The sequence below is a fragment of the Typopeltis vanoorti genome, chromosome 4 (assembly GCF_054136105.1).
Source record: "Typopeltis vanoorti isolate ZY-2024b chromosome 4, IOZ_Tvanoo_1.0, whole genome shotgun sequence".
Lineage (NCBI taxonomy): Eukaryota > Metazoa > Arthropoda > Arachnida > Uropygi > Thelyphonidae > Typopeltis > Typopeltis vanoorti.
In genome coordinates this window covers 63,264,496-63,282,051 of record NC_143552.1, presented here as the reverse complement: position 1 = coordinate 63,282,051, position 17,556 = coordinate 63,264,496, and the positions used below count along the sequence as shown (strand labels likewise).

The window sequence follows — 17,556 nt, the reverse complement described above, 5'->3', positions numbered from 1 at the left end:
ACTAAACCCTGTTCCTGAATAGCTTAAATATGGTACTTATTATATAGGGTAAATATGGTACTTATTATATAGGGTCTCCATTGAGAATGCAGCTGAAGTTTTCTGTGCTGCCAATTTTCATAATTTTGGTCTTTTTGTTGTTGATTTTCATGCCAAATTTGTTACAAAAGTTATTCAGTTTAGTTATCATTTTAGGAATCCTTAAGCCTTATACTGAATTTATTTAAGAATATAACATCTGCATAAAGTAAAACAGCAGAGATTAACATCTCCATTTTTGTTATTGGGTTTAATGATGCTTTCCTTCATAATATGATCCATATAGTAAGAGTGGAGATGCAACACACTCTTCTTTCCTGATTTTACATCAGACCATCTTCTTGCACCTCTTTCAATTTTAACTGCTAGCTTACAACTTCCATAAAGACTGTATTGCTCTGCATAATATTCTGTTTATTCCATATAATTATCACATTTTGAACAGCTTTCCTTGTCATATGCTTTTTATGGATCTGCTAGACTTAAATATAGAATTGTCATATTCCCATGATTTTTCAACTATGGGAATGGAGGGATAAGAGTGTTTCATAGATTGATTACAAGAATATGGAAGACAGGATCATGGCCTAGAGATTGGAAGAAGTCTGTTTTCATACTACTACTACATAAGAAGGGAGATATGAAGGCATGCAAGAAATATAGAACTATTAGTTTAATATCTCATTCAAGCAAAATTTTATTGAAGATCATGCTAAATAGGATTGAGGCCAAAGTTGAGGCAGAGATGCCCAAGGAACAAGCAGGTTTTAGGAAAGGTAAGGGCAACAGAGATCAGATCCTTTGCCTTAGACAGATCATAGAAAAATATAAAGAATTCAGACTCCCTCTGGTAATGCGTTTCTTAAATACTTTAAAGCTTTTGACTGTGTTCAGCATGTGAAACTGTGGGAAGTAATGAAAAGAATGGGTTTTCCTCAACACATGATAGCCAACTTGTACAGGGAGCAAGAAGCCATGATAAGAACAGATGTTGGTTTGACTGATTGGCTTCAAGTTGGAAAAAGAGTTAGGCAAGGATGTTTACTTTCTCCTCACTGGTTTAGTATATAGGTAGAGGACATCATGTTTGAAGCATTGGATAAGCTCAAGACAGGAATTGGGAAGTAGATTGATTAGTAATCTGAGGTATGCTGATGATACAGTACCTCCTTTGTAATGACAAGGAAGAACTAGGACAAATTCGTGACAAATTTAACAAGACTAGTAATAACAGAGGACTTCAACTCAATCCTAGCAAGACAAAGATTATGGTTCTCAAAGGAAATACAAATAGGGAAGCTCTTGAGAAACAAATGTACCTTAATAGAGAAAGAATTGAAGAAGTTGGCAAGTTTGAGTACCTGGGATCCATTATTAACGTGAAGAATTGCTGTTCAGAAGAAGGTTAGGAATGGCTAAAACAACAGTCAGAGACTTGTCTAAAATCTGGAAGGATGGATCTATCTCCATGGGAACAAAGTTGAAGATTTGGATGCAGTTGTTTTTCCAAAAGCTACTTATGGATGTGAGACTTGGGGAACTTAAAGAAGTCAGATAAGAAAAGGATATCTGCTTTTGAGATGTAGTTTTACAGAAGGCTGCTGAGGATCTCATATATTAAAAGGCATACAAATGAAATGGATGTTAGTAAATACAAATACAAATGGATGTTAGTAAAGATCAGTAGAACTTTAAGGCTTCTTAAGGATACTGACAGAAGAAAGTTAAAATATTTTGGACATAGTTGGATGGAAGGTGGACTTCTCAGAACAGTAATAGAAGGTAAAGTTCCTGGAAAAAAAGAGGAAGACCGTCAATGAGATGGATGAATGGTGTGTGTGTGTGTGTGTGTGTTGTGTGTGTGTGTGTGTAGTGTGTGTGTGTTGTGTGTGTGTGTGTGTGTGTGTGTGTGTGTGTGTGTGTGTGTGTGTGTGTGGAGTGACTGATCTTCAGAGAGTTGAAACCTCCAGTAAAGCAAACAACAGGACTACATGGCAAGGTCCTGGTGGCACATCACCAAGCATGGCAGTGATCATACAGCATCTGTAGATGGCCAGTGAACATATAGATTTCAGCTATTTGTCTTAAAGTGAAAATCTAATCCTGTAAATCTCTATTTGGCCTGAATCATGCTTGTTCTTCTTCCATATTTTTTAACTTCTTCTCATGTATACTTGCAGAAATCTCTCATGGAAAAATCAATAAGGAAATTCCTCTCTAATTCTATATCCAATTTTATTTATTTTTATAGATTGGTGTTATGAGCACTCTACTCCAATCTGGAATTTGACATTCTGATCAGACTTTCTGAATCATGAAGTGTAGCCACTACAAAACTTTTATACTTACAATTTTAGAATTTTTAATGTGATATTGTTGTTTAATTTGTATATAAATGATATAGGAAACGGCTTAAAGGGAGATATTCAGTTGTTTGCTGATGATGCAAAGTTGTGTAGTGCAATAAAAAATCAAGCTGATGTTGAAAGTTTGCAGGAGGATTTAAATAAGCTGGTAAAATGGGCAAAAGAAAATGGATGTCAGTTCAATGTGGAAAAGTGTAAAGTCTTGCATTTTGGGATTAAAAGATTACCAGCTGTGTACTACATAGATGGAAAGGTACTCCAAGAGATTGATGAGGCTAGGGACTTAGGGGTATTGGTAGATAAGGAGATGAAGTTCAGAGGACACATTGCTAAGGTGTCCAAGATTGCACATAGGATTACTTGGTTGTTGAGGAACACACTGACATCCAGAGATAAAGAGGTTATTATTCCCCTTTATAAAGCATTGATACTTCCACATTTGGATTACTGTGCTCAGGTCTGGTCACCTGGATTCCTTGGAGATGAGGAGGCTGTGGAGAGGGTTCAGAGAAGAGTGACCAAGTTGGTGAGTGATATAAAAAATGCTCCCTACATTGATAGATTGAGAGCTTGTGGATTGCAGAGATTGGTTGATAGGCGAAGAAGAGGGGATATGATAGAAACATTCAAATTACTAAAAGGTTTTTATAGGATTGATGCAGGGGGAAATGTTTCAGCTGTGTGATAGTGATGGAAGAACAAGAGGTCATCTCTGGAAATTAAAGAAGAGTGTGGTTAACAAAGGTGTCAGAACAAGGTTTTTTGCCTGGAGGGTGGTGAATGAGTGGAATTCATTGCCTGACTTTGTTGTGAGCTCTTCATCTGTAAATGAATTCAAGAAGAGATATGACAGATATTGTTTTGCTAGCTTGGGTCTCCCGCGATGAGTCTACTGACTCCATGGAGATACCCGTAATAATAATAATAATAATAATAATATCATATCCTGCTGCCTTTCCATATTTTGGCCTTTTGATGGCTTTCTCGACCTCAAGTAGGTAAGTAGGTATTGCATTCATCGTTGTTCTGTCATTTCTTGTTTTTAAATTAATTACTTCCTCATTTTCAGAATATTTTTATCTTCAGTTTTGATGTCACCTTTATTATCTAATTCTTTTTACAGTACTCTTTCTTGCTTTTCCTTCAATAGCCTCAAACATTTCACAGGCAGCTTATCATACATTTTTTTTCTGATTTATTTGAGCACACTATTTTGATGTTTTCTTATTTTCAGGGTTATGACTTTAGCTTCTTCAGTTCCCCCCCCCCCCCCCCAAATGCAGTTCTTATTTTTCCATCTTTGAAAATAACTCTATACTTCTCTGGATGAATCATTCGATATTTTCTTCAGATTTTGTCATTGATTCTCCAAAGTTTAGTTCTTATTTTCATGATGTTAATTAGCATCATCATCGGACTTTCATGGAGGACCTCCCACAACGACTGATTGTGGGAGGTCCTACAGCTTATCATGCCATTCCTTAAACACACTAACATTCTCTGCAGTCATCACACTCTCAAGTAATGCATTCCAATTATTCGCCACTCTCCCAAATGTAAAAAACTTGCTTCTCACTCCTTTGCTTGCATCCTCCTTATACAACTTGCAGGGATGACCTCTTGTTCCCCCCCCCCCCCCCAACCTCCAACCATTCTCTGAAACACCTCTTCCTCATTAAACTGATGAGAACCTTTTCCACATTATTCCGATATAAACTCCTTACCAACTTAAGTTATATCTCATATCCCCTCCCTCCTCCTCCACTAAACTACAAATTGCATTTTCTCAACCTTTCTTTCCGTGCATTGAGGCTTAAGTGCTGTGAGGACATCATGTTAGAGGCTTAATGGATTGTATACAGCACTCAGAAAGGATTAAAAACAGAATTTAATTCCTCCTATATTTTGTCTCAGTCAATGAGACATCTTCAGGGATTACAAAAAAACTAATGTAACATAAAAACAAATAGCAAACAATAATAAGCCCAACCACGTGGGTGACTCTAAAATCCTATCTAGGTGGAGCGCCCTCTGAGGGCAGTTGTAGGTGGCCTGGAATGTAAAGTGGGACCTCTGGTGATAAGCATTTCCCAAATCTTAGGAAGCTTAATGCACCCATATTTGTTAAGATTTGGTTGATTCCTGAGAGCTGCTGCTGATTCTAAGAATAGTCTTTTTCTTTTGAATTTGCTGTGGTGGAGCATGGGGTTTTTTTTCCATGAGATCCTGTGGGTTGTATCCAAGACATGGTCAGCCAGGCCTGACTGACCATAATCGTGCTTGCAGATGTATGACTTATGTTCCTCCAGGCAGATAGTAGCTGAGCTGCCTGTCTGTCCAAAGTACGCCAGTTTACAGGAACAGGGTACTTTATAGACTCCAGGCACCGAGAGAGGAGGGAGCTGATCTTTTGTAGAGCAGATAAGGGTAGCAAGTTTGCAGTGGGGCTTAAATGCTGTGTGTAGGTTGTGCTTTTTTAAAATCTTGGCTATTTTTTCAGATGTGCCACGGATGTAGGGTATGGTGACGGCATTTCTAAACTCTTTTTGAAGAGAAGATCGGGGAATGGGAGAGGACCTGATTATTTTTTTAATGCTGTGATCGCTGTAGCCATTGGAGAGGAAAGTGTTGTATATGTTGTCAAGCTCAGTTGTAAGGGCGGTTCTCATTGTGGGCTCTCGGTAAGAGTTTTAATAATGCCATATTGTTGAATACAACTTGTCTTGGATACAACCCACAGGATTGGTGGGGGGGGGGGGGGGTGGGGGGGGGGGGGGGTGGGGGGGGGGGGGGGTGGGGGGGGGGGGGGGTGGGGGGGGGGGGGGGTGGGGGGGGGGGGGGGTGGGGGGGGGGGGGGGTGGGGGGGGGGGGGGGTGGGGGGGGGGGGGGGTGGGGGGGGGGGGGGGTGGGGGGGGGGGGGGGTGGGGGGGGGGGGGGGTGGGGGGGGGGGGGGGTGGGGGGGGGGGGGGGTGGGGGGGGGGGGGGGTGGGGGGGGGGGGGGGTGGGGGGGGGGGGGGGTGGGGGGGGGGGGGGGTGGGGGGGGGGGGGGGTGGGGGGGGGGGGGGGTGGGGGGGGGGGGGGGTGGGGGGGGGGGGGGGTGGGGGGGGGGGGGGGTGGGGGGGGGGGGGGGTGGGGGGGGGGGGGGGTGGGGGGGGGGGGGGGTGGGGGGGGGGGGGGGTGGGGGGGGGGGGGGGTGGGGGGGGGGGGGGGTGGGGGGGGGGGGGGGTGGGGGGGGGGGGGGGTAATATTTCCTCAAAACATATGGTGATATATCATCTAGTCCCACAGCATTATTGACATCAAGTTTATTCACTTATCCATATACCTCCTTCTCACTTACAGTCAGTGTCTCCCCCCCCCCCCCACCCTTCATTTCTATCAAACTCCACATGATGTCATATTCACCATGATGAAATACCTTTCTTAACTTCTCATTTAATATCTCAACTCTGTAGCAGTTTTCCTTTTACTACTTTCTTCATCCAATGTCATCATTCCATAATCATTCTTCTTTCTACTACCTATATATTGAAAGAGCTCTCTAGGTTTTTTTTTTGGTTCATTAGCTAACTGTTGCTCCTACTGCACCTTTACTACCATTATCAACCAAGTCATCCTTCTTGATTGTTCTTTGTACTCTTCATGGAACAGATTATTACCACTGATTGCCTAGATAATGCCTTCTTCCTTCATGTTGCATGCTAAATCTCTGCATTCATCCATTTCACACTTACCTTATTTAACCTTCTGACCTTCAGAATACATTTAGATATTGCTCCTACTAGATAATTCTTGAATATCATTCAAGCAGGATTGATCTCCTTTCCATCCAATTCCTCATTCAATGTGATAGCTGCAGGCTATCTCCTGAGCTTTTCATAATTGCCAGTCTTGTAGTTCCACACATATCCTTTCCTCACAGAAGTCCTCACATGGCTGGCAACCAACCAGGTAATCACTTCATGGTCAATCTCACCAACCAGAGGAAGATTTGACACCTCATTTATAATGACATCCTCTGAGAAGATGATTGTTCTTCATTGTAATTAATTTTAAGGATGGGTTTGATTCTATTTTTCAATATTTTGGCATCTGTTTTATAACTTGTATTTATTTCTTTTTTTTTTTTTAATGTGAATCCTTCTCACAGAAGGCTGTGAACATATAGTACATTAGCTCTGCAGGTTTGGTAAGGGCTAGATAATCTGAAACTCATGCTCTAGAGAGACAAAGCATGGAATTTTATCAAACTACTTCAGACTGCCATAAGCAGGCTAGGGGTGGTAGTTTCATACTGGGCAATGAAATTCATCTGTCACCTGAAGACATATACAAACATTCATGTTATGGCAGAATATGAATCCACATCCTGTTGCAAAATAAATATATTATTCACTCAGCCAATCCTACCATAATAATAGTGAAAAGAAAACATTTGCAGAGAAACTCTAAACAAACCATTGTGCACTTTCACCAAAAATTATCAGGATGCCCAGTTCCACAATTACCATTAGTTATCCAATAAACCTATCCAGTGCTTAAATCCCATGATTACTAAAGACTTAGTGTGTAGTAAAAGCATTACATAAAAGTACATAATGTAAAATATTAATATTTTAAATTACCTTATTAGTTACAGTAAATGCTGTCCACAAAGGCAACTTGAGCTTCTTATTGAATGCTGAAACATAATCAACATTTTCCAACATGCATGTGAAATTACTGGAGATATCAGGTGAAATATAAGGAATTCCCCATGGAAGATGTCTGGTAGAATTGATCAAGGTTACTTTGGATTGCGTAATCTGCAATATCATATCAAACAAATACATATGTACATACATATATCAAACAAATACGTACACAATATATACAGTATACACACACACACAGTATATATCTGTACTCCCCCCCCCCCCCCGAAGCAGTTGTATACATTCAACTGCATCATAAAAAAGAATAATGAGGGTAAGTCAGAAATTATCTGCACTGTATTTATTAATATTAGTTGAACAACAGTACAGAACATAGTCTCCACCAGTGGTGGATGGTGAAAATTTTAAGTGGGAGTGCTGCATATACAAAATAAAATAAAATTTTAAAAAAAATTATTTTTTTTCCTAATCAGTAACTAATTTATTAATAAATAAATTTACATATTAAAAAATTGCTTTATTAAAAATATTTCACCCTCACCACGAACAAAACCTATAATAAAAGTTTCGTATCTCACAGAAATAACATGCATATGCATACAATTTATCTGTAAGTTACACTGCCCAAAAGAGCAGTGTCGGAATCACTTGTAACGAGCAATGAGAAAGTGCAAACGAATATCAGCAAGTCTAGCTGTCAGAATTATCACGGCCTAACGTGATAATTCTGATACTGCATTAGATCGGAGTGCATTTGTTTCGCGTAACAATAATGGAAAAAATATAATTCTTTTCATATTTTCAACAATGACACTCGTCATAATTCAGCCTTGTAATCTATAATACATAAATAACTATATGTAATTTTTAACAAAATAAAATAAGATTTACAAAAAATAGTTCACCTTCACCACGAACATGCACCAATAATAAAAGTTTCGTATCTCACAGAAATAATGCACGCAAGCATACAATACACTGCCCAAACAAGCAGTGTCAGAATCACTTGTAACGTGCAATGAGAAGTGCAAACGAATATCGGCGAATCTAGCTGCAATTGGCCGAATGTGATAATTCTGACACTGCGTTATATCGCAGTGCATTCTTTCATGTAACGATAATGGAAAAAATATAATTCTTTTCATATTTTCAACAATGACACTCGTCATAATTCAGCCTTGTATCTATAATACATAAATAATTATATGTAATTTTAACAAAATAAAATAAGATTTACAAAAAATAGTTCACCTTCACTACAAACATGCACCAATAATAAAAGTTTTGTATCTCACAGAAATAATGCGCGCAAGCATAAGATATACTGCCCAAACGAGCAGTGTCAGAATCACTTGTAAAGTGCAATCACAAGTGCAAACGAATATCAGTGAGTCTAGCTGCAATTGGCCGAATGTGATAATTCCAACACTGCGTTAGATCGCAGTGTATTTGTTTCGTAATCTAAAGCGTTAATCAAACAATTCCAATTATTAACTATTCAATCAATATCAAAACATAAGCTGTAACCTTTAACATGTTGTATTGCATTTATATAATGTTGTAAGCATTATTATTATTTATAAACAAAAACAAAATTTAATTTTTTCATTTTTTCCTTCGGGGGTGCTGCAGTGTCGCAGTGCTTATGTACGAGCTGCCACTGGTCTCCACTTTAATTTTGTATACATTGCATCCTTTGCCTTTTAATCACTGGCAAAATAAGAGCCTTTCAAAGCATTCTGAATGACTAATAGGTGATAGTCTGATGAAGCACCTCATCTCAATGTTCAAAGTTCCATGGTTTGGCATGATAGTATGAAGAAGAACATTGTCATTCAACAAACCAGTATCTTGACACTAGTCCTTGCTGTTTACTCTGAATTAGTGGCCTCACCTTATATAGCATTTCACTGTACTCATTGCTGTATCTTTTTTTTTCATGTTTCCTACTACAGGTTATGATATAAACTTTTTTATAAATCAGGCAACAGAGTTTGGAATAGAAACACATATCTGCAGTTTGGCTTATAATAACAGATCCACTGCTGGCGTGGTTGGCCAAGTGATTAGCGTATTCACTCTCCAGCCTAAAGGCTGCAGATACGAATCCTGCCATGGGCACAGATGTTTGTGATTGTCTTTCACCTTCATACATTCATTCATACAGCTATATATACACTCTCCCAAGATGGAGTGGGTCACCATGGGAGAAGTATACCCAACTCTTCTGCAATGGGAGAGGCCTTTATCCAGCAGTGGGGAAGATATAGACTCATATCATTCATAGATCCACTTCCTGATACCAGTGACAATATGTTTCAAGAAAATATTGTTAATGTCACTTTCCTCATAATATTGGATAAAAGGCAGTTGCAGTGGCACTCCATTTTGCACAAACTTTAATTCTGTAAATTTTATGGAAGACGTGTTATGGATGACTTCTATGATTGAGATCGATCTTCTTCAGTCACACTTGTTTGATCACTTTTGAATATGCAAATCTACAAGTCTACTCGTATATGCTTTGCTGTGAGAAAAATACTTATGCTGTGATGTTAGTGTTCTTAATGAATTTTTTCAGCATTTCCTGCAAAATTCTAACTTGATACTACTATTATTGCATGCTATTGGTATCAAGATAGAAGTCATTAATATAGCAATTGAAATATAATTGGCTTTTGAAAATAATTAGCAATAAATAAGTCATTTTTTCTAGATTACTATTTTTGTGAGCATTTGTTTGTGGGCTTGTACAAATCATTGCTTGTTTTTGTGGCTTTAAAAGCTTCAACTTTTATCATTAGTATACTGTACTGCAATATTTTAGCACCGACAAGAACAATTTCAAGTGATTTCAGTATGCACAGTTCTGTTTATTGCAGCATGTACAAAATATATTTCCTTTGTAGTGTAAGAAATTTATGGAAGGCGAGTGAAACTGGTGAAATGCATGTGTCAGAAATGTTTCAAGAGTAAGGGCCAGAAGTGTGGAGAAAGTAAGAAAAACAGTGGTGAGCTGAACAGCAAAAGATGAGAAAATGCAAGTGTGAATGTTGGTGAGATTGTTGTTGCAAGTAAAGTATTAGAAGCAGCAAGGATGCTTGCAATGCAAGTGATAGCAACAATGAAATGGTGAAAAATGAAGAGAATGACTAGAGATAATGAAAGAGATACCACACTTATGTAGAATTCTTCAGAGGACAAAATGTAGAATAATAATGATTGGGGAAATGGCTGGTGTGTGATATGGCAAAGAAACACAAGAAGGAGAGATGTCAGGGAAGAGAAAAAAAAAAGGAGTATGAAGGAGCAAAAAAGGGAGGATAAGGAATGAATTTGTATAGTGGTTCCATGATATGACTGCTTGAGGAGAGAATGATGAAATCATGTTTTCCTGGGTCCAAGATTAAGGATGTTTAGTTATGCAGTGAGGAGGATGCAGAGAGGGAAAGTGAAAATGATGTGGCAAGTGACAAGTGTTAGAAGATATGAGTTGCTGGTACAAGTGAAGAAGAGTGTGAGAGAGAGTGAAGATTTTGAGTACTACTGCCACATGATAAAGGTAAGCTGAGAAGAAGGGTCGTGAGTGAGAATGAGTCAATGCAATGCAGGAGGAATGGCATGGAATTTGTAAATGTGTGGAGTGAGTTTGATGGATAGAAGTGCTATATCTAGGATGTCTGTGTGACTGCCTTATCGTCATATCTTTAATTGTCTTTACTTTAGCCTTAGAGTTAACATTGATTTTTGTATCACTTAATATCAGATATTCGTTTGCCGACGAATTTGTATTGATTAAAGACTGCGCCAGCTGGCAACTAAATTCTGATATGTTATCCAAAAATATTATTATTATTATTATTATTATTCAGGCCTCCAAGGAGTCAAAAGACTCATCGAGGGAGGTCCTTCCTAAGACATAAAGTCTGTCAAGACTCATCGAGGAGAGCCCCCCCCCCTGAGAAACACAAAGTTTATCATACCACTCTTTAAACTCACTGACTGTTCTCGCTCCCACCACTCCATCAGGCAATGCATTCCACAGCTCAACCACCCTCCACACAAAGAAACCACTCCTTACCCTCTTGCTCACAGTTTCCTTTCGTAACTTCTAGGGATGGCCTCTTGTCATCACTCCTTCCCGCTGTTCAACCAAGCGAAAGAACTCCCCAGTGTCAACCCTGTCACCACCTCTCAACAGTTTAAAAGTCTCAATCATATCACCTCTCCTTCTTCTATCCACCAAACTCTGCAGTCCACATTCTCTCAGCCGATCCTCATAACTATCCTTGTACAGTCCTGAAACCATCTTTGTCATCCGTCTTTGTATCCTTTCCACAGTTAATTTATCCCCTTCAAATCCTGGGGACCAAATCTGAGAACAATATTCCAAGTGTGGTCTGATCAGAGACTTATACAACGGAATGATAACCCTCTTATCTCTGCAGGTCAGTGTCCTTCTCATAATAGCAGCAATCCTCTGTGTTACCTTCACCACCTTTGCAATATGTCCCCTAAACTTCAGGTTTCTATCAATCATCAACCCCAGATCTCTTGTCTCCCCTACTTCCTCCAGTATAACTCCTCCCATAGAGTATGCAGCATCCCATCGATGTTTCCCAAACCCAAGACCTTACATTTTGCTGCATTAAACTGATACACCCCATTCATTTTCCCATCTTTCAAGCTTATTTCAATCCTCTTGCAGGGCTACCACATCTGCACTATTACTAATAATCCTTCCCAGCTTCACATCATCCGCAAACAACTGAATATCCCCCTGCAATCCACTGGCTATGTCATGTGGCACCCTGTCAAATGCCTTCGCCAAGTCTAAGAAAATTGCAGTATATGCCTTTCCCTCATCTAATGTTCTTGTAACTTTATTATAAAAGGCTAGCATATTGCTAAAACAAGAGCGTCTTTTCACAAATCCATGTTGATTCTCACAGATAACATTACCCTCATCTGCCCAATGCTGTATACGGTCCCTCACTACTTTCTCCAAGATCTTAACAACTACTGATGACACACAGACTGGCCTATAATTAGACACTTCCAGTCTGTTACCACCCTTATGCAATGGCACTATCTTAACTTCCTTCCATTCCCTGGGCACCTTTGCCAAAGCCAGACTTTCATTGAAAAGCCACGTTAAAGGCACTGTCAATTCCTTAGCACATTCTCTCAAAACTCATGGTGAAATACCATCCAGTCCCACAGCTTTACTGACATCCAGAGTACTCAGTATCTGAAACACACTCTCCTCCTGTACCTCCAGACCTCGAACCAGTCCTATCCCTCTAGCATTAAAACTGACTCCTCTAGGATGAAATACTCCAATAAAGTGTTCATTGAACAATTCCACTATGTCCTCTGCATCAGTCACTCTATTCCCATTTTTATCCCACAATATCATTCTTCCACAGTCATTTCTCCTCCTACTGGCCACATAGCTAAAAAATTCCCTAGGATTTTCTTTGGATCTTAGGGCCAATCTCCTCTCATATTCCAGTTTCGCTTTCCTTACCACACTAGTCACTCTTCTGGCCTGTGTCTTATATTCCTCATGCATCTCTTCACCTGTCTCCTTATATCTCTTCCATAGCCTCTTTTTCGCATGCAATTCCTGTTTAATATTGTTTGTCATCCACTTTACTCCAAATTGCGTCCTCTTCTTCACTCGTGGCATACAACTTACCATTGCCGCTAACAAATATTCTTTCACAATTTCCCACGCACTAGTGATATCCTGGCCTTCCAATTCCTCCCTCCATGAAACTTCCCAAAGTTGACGTCTAAGACTATTATAATCACCTGCCTTATAATTCCACATAAGTTCCCATCTCTTTTGATACTCCTGCATGTCTATTCATTTTCCAAGTCAACACCATATGGTCACTCTCTCCAACTGGTGGGAGAGATGTCAACTCAGTTATTATCAACTCTTCTGATGCTATAACCAAATCCAAAACTTTTGAACCTCTTGTTCCCTCTGTTACATGTTGCCTAAGACATTTGTCCCTCAAGAATTCTAGAAATTCCATTCCACTATTGCTACATGCATCTTCCTCTCTCCAATTTATACTACTGAAGTTAAAATCTCCCATAACAATCATTCTTCTTGCACTTGCCAAACTTAGCTGTCTGAACATCTCCTGGTCCCCATCCTCTGTGCTCCTGGGTCTGTAGCAACACTCCACTAAATATCCTGTCTTGCCTACCTCTACCTCACACCATACACTCTCAAAATCATTTGTCTCACTTCCTTCCAAATTCTCCACTCTTAGAGGACATAGGTCATCACTTATCATAAGCAGTACCCCACCGCCACGCTTCCCCCTCCTATCCTGACGAAAAATGCTATACCCAGCGACTTCTATTCCTGTTGTTATATCCCCTTCTGTCAACCACGTCTCAGTGATCGCAATAATTTTTGGCCAGGCTGATGCTATCTGCGCCACCAATTCCTCTCCCTTATTCCGGATACTCCTGGCATTAGTATAAAGCATATAAATGCCACTGTTTCTATACCCAGCATTATCCCTTCTAGACTCCACTGGGCTCAGTGTTACCTGACATTGTCTCCCTTCTCCCAAGTATCTATTCCCACAAGAGGCCATCCCTGCTATCATCCTCTCTGGGACACACTGACTCGTTCAGAACAGCAATCTCTCCAGATGCCTACGTCCTTCCTCATTCAAACGTAAACGGTCTCTCGCATACAATTCCTCTCTTTCCTCAAATGCACTCCAAGCATCCATATATACCAGTCCTCTCTTGTCACACATTCTCGCTATTATGCCATTCAATATCACCGCTCTTCTGCTCAGCTCATCATTATCATACCTAGGCAACATGCACACTATTTTTCCTCTCTCTGTCTTCTTCCGTACAGTCTCAAGCAAAAATCTCATATCTCTCGCTGCCCGACTTACATTACCACTCAAGTCATTCGTTCTTAGCATCACAATCATCTCATCCACCCTTTCACCTCTCTTAATTGCCATAGCCACCCTTTCTATTGTTCCTCCTGGCAAACACTCCTCACGCATCCTATCTTGAACACCACGGATCATTGAGTCGCCATACATTATACCTCTTACCATTCCCTCGCTCCTATTGTTTCCATTCTCTCCTCTTCTTTCATTCCCATACCTCTCTCTCTTCTACTGTTTCCATTCTCTTCTCTTCTAGCATTCCCATACATCTCTCTCATTCCCTCTCTCCTACTGTTTCCATTTTCTCCACTTCTAGCACTTCCATATCCCTCTCTCATTCTGTCTCTCCTACTACTGTTTCCATCCTCTCGTCTTCTAGCATTCCCATACCTCTCTCTCATTCCATCTCTCCTACCGTTTCCATTCTCTCCTCTTCTAGCACTTCCATATCTCTCTCTCATTCCGTCTCTCCTACTGTTTCCATCCTCTCGTCTGCTAGCATTCCCATATCTCTCTCTCATTTCCTCTGTTCTACTGTTTCCATTCTCTCCTCTTCTAGCACCCCCATACCTCTCACTCATACTCCCTAAATTCTCTCTCTCTCCTACTCTGATTCGCCTTGCATTTATCTCTTCCATTCTCCTAATCTTATCTTTCATACTTCTGCTCTCATTCACAAGACATTCCACCTCCTCTTTCAACTCGTCTATCTCCCTCTGCAGGTCAGTCACTCTTAATCTAAATTCACTCTCCCAAACAAAACCATCTCCTAAACTTTCACAGTCACTCACACCTTCCACACTATCAACTATTATTTTCTCATTCTCTCCTATCACACTACTTGTCTTCCTACATTCATTCCCCGTTCCTGGAGCAACAAAGTTGGATATCGATATATCTAATGTACTTATTTCCTCCAACTGCCTGCATTTTGCGCACATGTGCTCTCCACTCTTTTTAACAAACCACATATGTAATTCCCGAGACGCATACATGCCGCAAGTACTGCATGCCACAAAGTCCCTTATGATATTGCTAATAATTAAGTTCTTAAATGGCGGAAGACTTGGTGTTATGCCACTTGCGACTGCTGCTGAATCTACCATCATTCCTTACTGCCGAGTAGCATAATCTTTAATAATTATTCAATTAATAAATAAGAGGAAAAAAAAGTACAAACATCAGAACATTTAAGTACTAAATATAATTAAATAAAATGAAATATAACTAAATACAGTAACTTTTAATAATAATTAATAATTAATTTTAATAATAATAATTTAATAATTATTCAATTAAGAAATAAGAGGAAAAAAAAGTACAAACATCAGAACATTTAAGTACTAAATATAATTAAATAAAATGAAATATAACTAAATACAGTAACTTAGCTTCGTTTTGTCTTCCACCGTTACGCGTTCGATTCCGACGGTACCAAAATATATTATATCGCGACAGCAACTAACTTCCAAAAAACAACCACTGAAGTACACTTGTATTCAGAGAAACAATTTAGCACTCAAAAACGTAGAAAAACGGGGAAAAAAGTGGACTATTCACTGATTAAAAATCACTTTCAAGATACAAAAATACTTAAAGAAAATGCAGGGATCAAGAAGTAAGCAGTCGTGGTCCTAATTCTTCTATCGCTAATGGTTTCCCCTTAAATGCACGGTACGAAATTTTCCAAATGGTAGCTCAAATCCGCAGAAAGGATGACAAACTCATTTGATTATATTTAAAGAAACATTTATTATTGCACAAAGACAAGTATACATGTTAATCAAATCTTTAATCTTAAAAGAGTCTGGGTTCCCTTTACTTAATTTATCACAAACAAAACTTCTATACTATAGTCCCTTACTTGACATAAATTCCTCACTTCTAAATGTGCATCTATTCTCAGACTCTTATAACTAAGTTACCTAATATTATCACACATGTAATATTTCATATATACACAAGACAACTCAATACTTCTGACATGAATTTCTCCAGGATAATACTTCTTAATCTTACTTAATCCCCCCTCCAAAATTTTAGTTAACAATTAGTTACGTTCTGACCATATAAAATTACTGTTTTTAAATCACACAAACAGTTCGGACCTCGGCGTCCTGTTCGGCTGGAGCCTAATATGCTTCCTTCTCAACTATAGACAAAAGTGTCCAAATTGCAGACTGTTCCTATAACACTACACAGAAATAGCATGCTTCCTTAACTTCTGTTTCCTTACTCTTTGGTTACTTTAATTCAACATTTAACATAAAAAAATCTTCCGCTTACCGTTCTTGCCTGGATACTTTGGTCGGCTTACTGTGCCTTCACTGATGGCGATCTTGCTATTCCTTTGTTTCCATACGAACCAAAAAACACTCATACACAGATTTGAACACTGACGTTGATTTCATCAGTGGCTCTTTCTTCTTATGGATCTGAATACATTGTAGTTGCAGCCTTGGCCCACGTAGCACACATAGCAAGGGGGGGGAGGATTCTTGCTACACGTGCCGGCAAGCTCTACACAGCTCGCCAACAGGACTAGGTGCCGACGAAACCAGGAGACAAGAGAGCAATTCGAATCCCCGCCGAAACCTTTATACCTCAGAACAGCTCCTTCATTCGGCGGTGTCGTCACGCATACGGCGGCTGCCGATTGGACGCCGTGGCTACGAACTGCTTTTACATGGCTTAAAGTTTGCTCTAGCTTATCATTTACTTGGCAATTTATACATGATTTTATATTTTAATTCATTTAGAATTATTCTCTATTAAACTCATGGGTTATTTTAACATTGTTTAGAGCTTACACACTTGGATATTTATATGTACTTGGATTGTAAAAAGGCACATTCTCTGTCCGGAGGCATAAGCATGTCCTTATACTCTCCTTATGAGGTAACTTAGTGTTGAGTGGGAAAAAGGATGACTCATCATCTTTTTCCGACACAACAGAAGATATAAGGCAGATAGCATGCATTTAAATAGATTTAGAGTTAGATGTCTTAAGAAATTATTGCAAGTTCAGAAGTGCAGTCACGGAAACTAAAGTGTTGGGAAGGTTGTAGGTAGAGGCATATAAGTAGGAGGTGATCACATGATGCTGAATACAGCACCTCAGGTTTTTAACTTTAACAGATAATCAACTCAAGGTGTAAAGGAGGTTGTGGGATGAAGGATATATTGCACTTTATGTATGCTAATGCTAGAAGTATTTGGAATAACAGAGAGGAGTATTTGGTATTGGTTAGTTTAGTTTGGCCAAAAGTTATAGGCATTAGTGAGATTTGGTTGACATAAGATAATAATCATAGTCAAAATGCAAGGGGTATAATATTTTCAGAGAGTAAAGAGGGAACAGAATGGAGGGATGAAGAGTGGTTTTCCTAATGACAGTAGAGCAGTAGAAGAACTAAAGCCAAAAAGAGCAGAAGTGCATCCGAAGGACAGCAATGTAGGTGGCACTTCATTTGAGACTAGTGTCAGATAGAGGCAAACAGGATAAAATAGATAGCTGGTTGCTACTATAGACAAGGGGATATAAGAGAATAATAT

At 39.4% G+C, this 17,556-nt stretch overlaps 1 protein-coding gene across 1 annotated transcript in view; it reads right to left on the bottom strand.

The window, feature by feature from the left end:
• LOC150107366 (venom phosphodiesterase-like) overlaps positions 1-17,556 on the bottom strand; it is a 291,454-nt gene that overhangs the window by 61,053 nt on the left and 212,845 nt on the right. Inside the window, exon 16 of the mRNA XM_090391228.1 lies at positions 7,031-7,210. Coding sequence (XP_090247354.1) covers positions 7,031-7,210 — 180 coding nt within the window. The remainder of the gene's footprint in view (positions 1-7,030; positions 7,211-17,556) is intronic.